The sequence below is a fragment of the Camellia sinensis genome, chromosome 10 (genome assembly GCF_055761805.1).
Source record: "Camellia sinensis isolate YWXY chromosome 10, ASM5576180v1, whole genome shotgun sequence".
Taxonomy (NCBI): domain Eukaryota; kingdom Viridiplantae; phylum Streptophyta; class Magnoliopsida; order Ericales; family Theaceae; genus Camellia; species Camellia sinensis.
In genome coordinates this window covers 57,520,049-57,529,330 of record NC_138970.1, presented here as the reverse complement: position 1 = coordinate 57,529,330, position 9,282 = coordinate 57,520,049, and the positions used below count along the sequence as shown (strand labels likewise).

The 9,282-nt window shown below is 32.2% G+C and overlaps 1 protein-coding gene across 1 annotated transcript; it reads left to right on the top strand.

Moving 5' to 3' along the window:
* The first annotated feature begins 1,238 nt into the window (after nucleotides 1–1,238).
* LOC114283543 (uncharacterized) lies at nucleotides 1,239–7,850 on the top strand. Its single transcript, XM_028226405.2, has 6 exons — nucleotides 1,239–1,310; nucleotides 3,043–3,209; nucleotides 3,255–3,325; nucleotides 5,942–6,607; nucleotides 6,824–7,381; nucleotides 7,675–7,850. The coding sequence occupies exons 1-6, from the start codon at nucleotides 1,239–1,241 to the stop codon at nucleotides 7,848–7,850; spliced, it is 1,710 nt and encodes a 569-aa protein (XP_028082206.2).
* The last annotated feature ends 1,432 nt before the right edge of the window (nucleotides 7,851–9,282 follow it).

Here is a 9,282-nt window from a genome sequence, read left to right as displayed (position 1 = left end):
GTTTGGTTTCAATTTTCTAAATTAAGTTTTCTAGAAATTGAGTTTTTTATTTTTTGTGTTTTTTTTTTAATTTTTAGTGAATATTTTTAAAATTTTAAACATTTTTTATTTTTTATTTTTTTATATGCACCTTATTTAGATGTATCTAATCTAAATAAGGTGCATATTTGTAAAAAAAATATTTTAAAAAATTAATAAATACACAAAAATATAAATAAAAAAAATGTACTGATTTTTTGTTTTTGTTTTTGTTTTTTTTTGGGGGGGGGGGGTTGTATTTTCAGTATTTAGTGATTTTTTAAAGATTTTTTTTATTTGTAAATATTATAATTTTAAGTGTATTTATGTTAGGTGTGTCTAAAAATTAAAAAAAATTACTTAAAATATTTTTAAAAAAAATTAGTGAAAACAAAAAAAATGCGAAAAACAAAAAAATAGAATTTTTTGAAAAGTAAATTATGAAAATTGAAACCAAACAGAGTAAATGTTTTTTTTTTTTTAAAGTAAATTATACTAACCTCCCTTAAAATATAAACAAAATAGAATGATTCTCATAATTTTGATACAATTACATTAAACTCTCTTAAAATTTTAATTTACATGACAATTCATTCTATTTTCATTAATAATTAGTCATGTGAAAGAGATGTTTATAGAGTAAATTGATGATAAATTCAATATAAGGAGGATAAATCCGATTGGTGAAAAGTCCTTTAGTTGATTTTGAAGGATATTTTGTTTTTAATTTTATCTTTTAATTTATTTGTTGACTTTTTTTTATCTATTTGACTTTTTGTTGACTATCTGTTCAAATTTATATCTATCTGTTTAAATTTTTGACTATTTGTTTAATTTTTTATCTGTATGTTCAGATTATTTTCTATCTGTTCAAATTTCACAAGCCTATTTTTTCCTATCTGTTTAAATTGTAATATACATGCACACAAATATATATAGGGGAGAGAGACTGATCTATTCAAACCTACTTTCTCTCACTCTCTGTCTCTCTCTTCTTCATCTCTTTCTTTGTCTATCTGTTGATTTCACAAGCCCATTTTTTTTCTTCCTTCCTAAATCCTCAACAAAATGCCAAATCAAACACCAAAAATACACAGTCAATCGATCTGTGTGTGTTTGAGATTACCATTACACTATAGCACTCACTCTCAAATATGATGAGTGAGTGATATATATATATATATAGAGAGAGAGAGAGAGAGAGAGAGAGAGAAACAATGATGGCAACCAGAGCTGTTGGAGGAGGCGGCGAATGCAAAGTTGCAGGAGATTTTGTTGTAGATGAAGATCCGGTGTAGATTTGGTGCAACTGAAACGACGGCGATTCACGGCGACGGCTGAGCTTCGCCGATCTGACTTCGTCCCCTTGCTGCGCCGACGATGCCACCGTATAGCGGTGGCGGTTGCGGTGTCCGTGGGTTCGGTGGTCGTGAAGAAGAAGGGGAGCGAGAGGGACGGAGTGGAGAGAGAGAAAGTGTAAGACAATGGTTTGGTTAGGGTTTGGAAAAGAATATATATATACATATATGTGTGTGTGTGTGTGTGTGTGTGTGAGTAGTTTGATCATTTTTCAAAAACTTCTAATGGACATAATGTTTTAGCCTCTACACTTTTGGACAATAAAAATCTAAAATTAGATTTACTGCCCAAGCCTAGAATATATATTTTTTCTTATTTATTCTTTTATTTACATATTATTTGTATTAATTTTGTCTCTTTAACTTTATTAAAAGGGAAATTAATATAATCAGGTCAAATTGTAAGACTATTTATATTTTCTCAAACCTTCAAGAAAATTAGAATGATTTATCCTTTCTATTTTTTTGGTTAAAATAATGAATAAATCACCAAATTTTAACTCTGTCAAATTAACTATTTTAGTTTTAATTGTTTGAGCTCAACAAATATAGGTATTGTTTTAGGTTAATCAAATATTATATTGATATTTTTGAGGTAGTTGTGTTGAGTTTGTAACAAATTTTAAAAAATATTTTTTAAAGATAATAGAAATGATTTTTTATAAATAGTATAAAGAAAAAATAGAGAATTTATTGGTAAGTATATTTTAAAAAGTGTATAATCAAAATAAAAAAAATAATTTTTTAACTGAAAACAAAAATTTAAGTAGTGTCAAAGAGATGTTCTCTGAGCAACTCTACATTAATAGGCATTTTGCCTTACAAAAAGTATATAAATGAGATAATTACCTAAAAGTCCTATCTATATATTTGGTGGTAGCTTAGGTCCTATCAAAAAGTTTTTGAACTAATAAGTCCCATTTAGAGGTAAAAAGACGTTTTTGCCTTTTAACATCAACAACTGTATATAAAATTACATTCACATTATTTACTAAAAAGAAAAAAAGAATCAGTTAACAGATCAGTTATGGAAGTAGCTGAAGATTCGAATCGTGAACGATCTTGAAGGATTTATTGCTTTGGTTAGCTATTATACGTAATTGATTTCTCGATTTTGATTCGAATAGAAAAGGATCTTGAAGGATTTCTTAGTTTGGTTCGCATTTTGAGTTGAAATCTGTTGGAGTTTGTTATGTGCGATTTCGATTTATAAATTGAAGAATTGATTTGCTGGATATTTGATCTTCGATCTGGTTTATAGGTATGTATTGTTTCGATTTTGTATATTATGTTTTTTTTAGAATTTTCTTTAGTTTTGATTGAATTTATTTATGAGAATATATTGAATAATTTTGTTTTTACGAATTGAAGACGTGATTTGCTGGATGATTTCTCAGTTTGGTTATTTATTTTATGAATTGAAAACGTGATTTGTGAAGTATTTGTATTGTTATGAAGTTTTTTGTTCTGGTGTTTATTGTTATGAAGTATTTGTGAAAACTGAGAAAGTTCTTAGTATTGTTCTGGTTTTGATTGATGCGATCTTTTTTCTTGTTTAGATTGAAAGATGAGTGAAGGTTGTACAAGTGCGCCTATTTTTTTGTTGTGCAAGTATAATGGTTGCACATTTGTAATTAAGATTGATCAAAATGTTGCATATGATCAGTTGGTTGAGAAGCTATCTTTGAAATGGGATAATTTGCAATTTGATAATATTTGTCTATCTTACTCATTGCCTGGACATCCTAATTGTACGTTGGACAACAATGAGGAGTTAGATTTGTTGTTGGCATTAGTTGTGCATTTTGATTTAAAATGTATTGATGTTGTTGTGTGAGTAAAAAACTCAATCATTGACTGTGGTTATCTCAACAACAGATTGGATTATGGAGAAAGAGAGTCAATGTTGGATGCTGAAGTTTGTGATATTGCATTGTCTCATGACAGCGGTAAGTCTGTGAACTTGTCAAACAGAGCATCTACATCTTCCAAAAGGAATTCGAGGTTGGAGGTTAAAGAAGATGTTGATATGTTATCATCATTTTGTCGACACAAGGGAAAAGTACTTGTGACAACCCTCACCACTGATTAGTGCTAATCTATGATCAAGCATGTTAACTGACTAATTGACTGAAATTCTGAACTGATTGATTGAGTGTATTAGTTTAAATGTATGTCTATCTGTTTGACTACTAAATTATCTGTTCGTGTATTATGTTTAAACTGCAAATTGAAGGCCTTATCGGCGGTCGAATCCGAAATTGATTAATGTTTTATGCTAATTGGAATTTATGTGATTTTATGGTAAATTTAATTGGAACTTGATTTGGTATGATTAAATTAGATTAAATAATGTTAAATTACATAAGTTGGACTTATCTACAAATTTGCCATCTAGTGGATTAATCTAGGCCAACCCCTCTCCACTTCATACACTTTTGATACAACATTTCTTCAGCATTTTGAGAGCAAAACCGTTTAAGAGAGAGAGAGAGGTAGGAGGAACTTGTTTTCAACCAAATTGGCTTGGAGGCTTAGGAGATTGAAGGATTCCTTGCATATTGAGCTTCTACATTTGAAATTGGAGACTTAAGGTACAGAATTTACCTTCTTGTTCATATTTTGGGTTGGTTCTTGCATGGTTTAAAGGATTGTTGGAGCTTAGAGCCAAGTTATGGCTTAAATTGTTGAATTGAAGCTTGTATCATGCATGCATGTACATATTCTTGCATTTTGAAGTTGATTTTCATGAAATCTTGCATGCAAGTTTACATTCTTGTTCTAGTCCATGAGTTCATCATGGTTTTGAGTTTAATCTTGCTTTGGATCATGTTTTGAGGCATTAGAATTCACTAGAATTCATGCATGTCATATGTTCTTCATGTTCATGAAAACTTCTTTGAAATTGTGTTTAATTGAACTACCTTTGGGCTTTGATTTCTCAAATTGATCTTTGAAACATGTCATATTATGAGTTTACAAGTATTTTCTAGAAAATTAGCCCAAAAAGATCGAATTTGATGCTTTAAAGTTGAGTTTTGAGCTTGGAGGTTCAATCTGGAAATTTCAGAATTTGGACCCACGCTCGAGCGTACGCTTTGTGTGCATGCAGTCCGCTCGAGCGAGGAAAGTGACGCTTGAGCGTGAAATTCATGTATCTAGTACATTGCATGTGTTTACAGTCCGCTCGAGCGAGGGGATGCATGCTCGAGCAAGGACTTGTGTCTCACGCTCGAGCGAGGATCGAGCGCCCGTCGAGCGTGAATTTCATGCATCCAGTACTTTTGCAGTCCACTCAAGTAAGGAAAGTCACGCTCAAGCAGAGCTCTTTTGTCTACATGTCAGCTCGAGCGTAGAAAGTCACGCTCGAGCGAGACCTCTGTTTTCTGAAAATTCTAAAAAGTGTTTTAAAGTGCATCTTTGCATCCTCATTCCATCCTAGGCACTCCTAGGCCTAGTTTAAGGCATCTTAATGAGGATATTGTTGTAGAATAACACCGAGGCAAATTAGGGATTAAGTTATTATTTCCAAACTATGTAGCTTAGTGTGTGTTCGTTCTGTAACTGTGTAGGGTTAGCATCCGAGGACGCTCTAGCTGCTTATAGCCCAGTACTTTCTGAGTAACAATGTTGTAAAGATATGTTCAATCATGAATATTTTCTGAATGAACAATTGTACTGCTTTCTAAAATGATATTTCTTACTGAATGAATGTTTGTCCTATTTGTGAACTGTATTCGTGGCATCCATAGCAATTTACTGTTACTGTACTGTACTGCTACTGTCACAGAGATCTCTGTCGGTTCCCATGTTTGGAACCACTACTGTTTATTGATATGATGGTCATCAACTGACTGTTCGATCTGTTAAGACCTACTGTACTGTTTTTCTATTGGATGTACCACATATGACTATTATAGCTTCTGAATGACTGTTATGGCATGAAATATGAGCCACAAACTGAATGACTGATATACTGATAAATTACTGTTTTCAATACTGAAAGGACATTCATTCTTAACCTCTTTACGCATATGTTATTCACTGGGCTTTAGCTCACTACTCACATATATATGTAGGTGTTCAGGTACCGGACCGTTGCTAGAAGCGTCAGGCTAAGCTCTTGTTTTGTCAAGCCAACCTTTGTGCCTCACTTCGAGGTTCCAGATCTGTTCAAGCTAAGGCTGCTTTTGGGGTGTCTCAGATTCACCCTATCTGTCTCTGTTATGTATAGACTGAATGATATTTGTACTGTACTGTTATGGTGGGATTTGGTCCCTAACCTGAATGCCTGTAAATGATGTATGTATATACTGTTTTTGTTGTGAATGCGAATATGTTATGAAAAGTCTTTTTGCATACAAACTGTCACAGCTCATTGGACATCTTTTAATTACTGTTTTGGCTTCCGCCAGCCCCTGTACTCTGTATTACTGTTTTACTGTTAAGCAGGCCTTCGGTAATCTCGAATTACTGGCCGGTTACGGTGCTAAACCCATAGGGGCGGGTTTGGGTCGTGACAGTACTGTTGTCTGCTGGTTGGGCAGTTAGTATTACACATGTAGGACAAAAATTTGAAGGTGGAATTGTTAAATTTCGTAATACATTGTCGAAGTTTTCTATTGAGTGTGGATTTGAGTTCATATTTGTTAAGAATGATAAAGTTCGTGTTATTGCACAATGTTTGTTTAGAGAGACAAAAGGTTGTATGTGGAATGTTCATGGTAGAATGAAGAATGCTAATGGGTTCTTTTATATAAGGAAGTTGGACAATGTCCACACATGTGGTGTTGAAGTACGTACGATGACACATTCTCGTATGAGTTCTGATTTAGTTGCTGATTTGATTGTTGAAGGTGTTCGTAATAATCCATTGACACGCCCAGTTCATGTTGTTCAGGATTTTAAGTTGGGGTATGGGTTGAGAGTTAGTTATCGTCAAGCTTGGTTGGGGGTAGAGAAAGCAAAATGTGAGATTTTTGGAGACTACTTAATGTCATTTGACCAGTTAAGATGGTATGTGGATGTTGCAAAGAGTTGCAATCCAGGGAGTTACATTGAGTTTGAGTGTGATGACGATACTAAACGGTTTAAGAGATTATTTGTTTCTTTTCATGGTTCCATTAGTGGATTTGATTATTGTCGACCTCTCTTATTCCTTGATGGCACATTTTTGAAGGGAAGATTTAGAGGAAATTTACTTGCTGCTACAAGAAAAGATGGAAATCAAGGTATATAAGAAATTTGTTTTCTCTGTTCTAAAATTGAGAAAGTTCTCAGTTTAGAAATATGATTGAATGTTTTAAATTTTATATAATATTGTTGTTGTATATGCATTTTTTATTTTTTCAGTTATTCATTTTAGTGTTTGATATTTTGAATGTTAGAGTGTTACTATTTTCTAAGAATAATTTAATATTTTCATTTTTTCTGTTTTGTACATGCAGGGTTCTTTCCTGTTTGTTTTGCAGTTGTTGGCTCAGAGAATCGAGATAATTGGCACTGGTTTTTGGAGCATTTGAGTAGAATTGTTTCACCAGAACGAAATATTACATTTGTGTCAGATCGTAACCTTGGATTAGTTGAAGTGTTGCCAAAGGTTTTCCCAATGGCTTTCTATGCTTATTGTTTATATCATTTGAAGATGAACTTGAGGCATTATTTGCGTGGTATGTTTCATGGATTGAAAGAAAAACTAATCACTTTGTTTGGGAAATGTGCATATGCTCCAACTGAAGAAACATTTCATCAATGTTTGGTTGAGTTAAAGATTGAAGATGGGTCAAGAGTTGAAAAATTTTTAGATGACATACCATATGATCATTGGAGTAATGCATATTTTCGAGGGCAACACTTTGGAGAGATGTGGTCAAATATAGCTGAATCTTTCAATTCGTGGATACGAGAGGAACGCCACTTGCCTATCACAAAGTTGATTGATAGTGTAAGAATTAAGTTGATGAGGAAAATTGCTAAGAGGAGGGAACTTGTTAATAAATGGAATGGTTTGATTTGCCCTAAAATGGAGTCCAAGTTGCATGATGGTTTTAATTCAAGGCCATAGATTGTTAGTTCATCTGGAAATGATGTCTAGGAGGTTCATTCACATCCATCAATTTCAGTTGACATTAGTAGACGAATATGTTCTTGTGGCGAGTGGTAGTTGAAAGGGTTTCCATGTGCATACAAAAGAGTGGACATGATTTGAGTTTATTTGTTGATCAATACTTCTATGTTCAAAGTTATCGAGAGTCCTATTCTTTTCCCATATATCCTGTTCCTTCAATTTGGAAACCAGATTGTAATGTTGATGGTGATAGTGAAGTTGTTCTTCCTCCTTTGTCTAAGAAACAACCAGGAAGGCCAAATAAGAAGAGGATTCGTTCAAATGGTGAGAAAGTGAGGCAAATTACTTGTAGTAGATATGGGAAGGTTGGCAATCACAATACGAAATCGTGTAAGGAGGCTTTGTGATTTTTTGTAGTTACTTTGTGATTGTAAAAATTTCGTATTCATAAATTTCTTGAAGTAGCAGTTTGTGCTGTTGAGCGCTGAGTAATAATCTTCTATGTTTTTTAATAAAGTGACATTGAATTGAAAGTGAAAATATTCTTAGTTTCAGATTTTAATTTTTGAAATTGTTTGTGATAATATTGTTTGGTTGGCTTTCGGAAATAAACTTGACTGCTGAATGTTTGTTTTGCAGATTATGTGAATACTGTATAAAAAGTGAACATATTCTCAGTTTAAGTTTTTAGTTCAAAATAGCTGATTTTGTGATAATAGTGTGAGGCTCTTGTTATGAATTGGAACTAGTTATAAATGTGATGAATTGAATGAATGTGAATTAATATTCTAAATAGATGTGATCAATGCTTTATGTTTTGATTAAAGTAACAGTGGACTATAAGTGAAAATATTCTTTGTTTCGAATTTTAGTTTTTCAAATTGTCATAATATTGTGAGGCATCAAATAAATTGTTGTGATAATATTGTTTGGTTGGCTTTCGGAAATAAACTTGACTGTTGAATGTTTGTTTTGCAGATTATGTGAATACTGTATAAAAAGTGAACATATTCTCAGTTTAAGTTTTTAGTTCAAAATAGCTGATTTTGTGATAATAGTGTGAGGCTCTTGTTATAAATTGGAACTAGTTATAAACGTGATCAATTGAATGAATGTGAATTAATATTCTAAATAGATGTAGTCAATGCTTTATGTTTTGATTAAAGTAACACTGGATTGTAAGTGAAAATATTCTTCGTTTCGAATTTTAGTTTTTCAAATTGTCATATATTGTGAGGCAGCAAATAAATTGTTGTGATAATATTGTTATTTGAAAATTGAGTGATCTGTATAAAACTGAAAATATTCTCAGTTTTAAAGTTTCTAAGTTTAAAAATAAGTGATTGAAACAACAATAATTTTGAAAATATTTTTAATTTTAGTTTTAAGCAGTGTTTTGTGAGGCAACAAAACACTGCATAAAAACTGAAAATATAAACAAAAACATCAACAAAGCACTGATTGTGATGCAATAAAGTCTTGTGTTCACTATTTTCACATGTAATACTATTTTCGCTTTTGCCATATAGTAGTGTGAGGAACAGGATAATAGAAACTGAGAATATGGACAAAAACATCAACAAAGCTCGGGTGCATATATCTTTGAGAGTATGACAAAATATTCCATTACACATCATAGAAATTATAATATGTTTGTTAGGTAATATGCTTGGAACTATTAACAAAAACATTAGTCATTGTATCAAAGTGTTACAAAAAAAGAGTTCATTGAGTTACACATCAAAAAAGATTTCATTGAAGGTTGCAATCTTGACTCTACTTGACTTTGATTGATCTTTGTGGATCACTGAGGAACTCATGTACCATGTCTGTTCTGAG

Excerpts from the sequence above, each read along its gene's own strand:
- LOC114283543 (XM_028226405.2), top strand. The coding sequence starts at position 1,239 with ATGGCAACCAGAGCTGTTGGAGGAGGCGGCGAATGCAAAGTTGCAGGA. Across the intron at positions 3,210-3,254 it reads AAATGTATTGATGTTGTTGT|ATTGGATTATGGAGAAAGAG; the intron begins GTGAGTAAAAAA and ends TCTCAACAACAG. Across the intron at positions 6,608-6,823 it reads AAGAAAAGATGGAAATCAAG|GGTTCTTTCCTGTTTGTTTT; the intron begins GTATATAAGAAA and ends TTGTACATGCAG.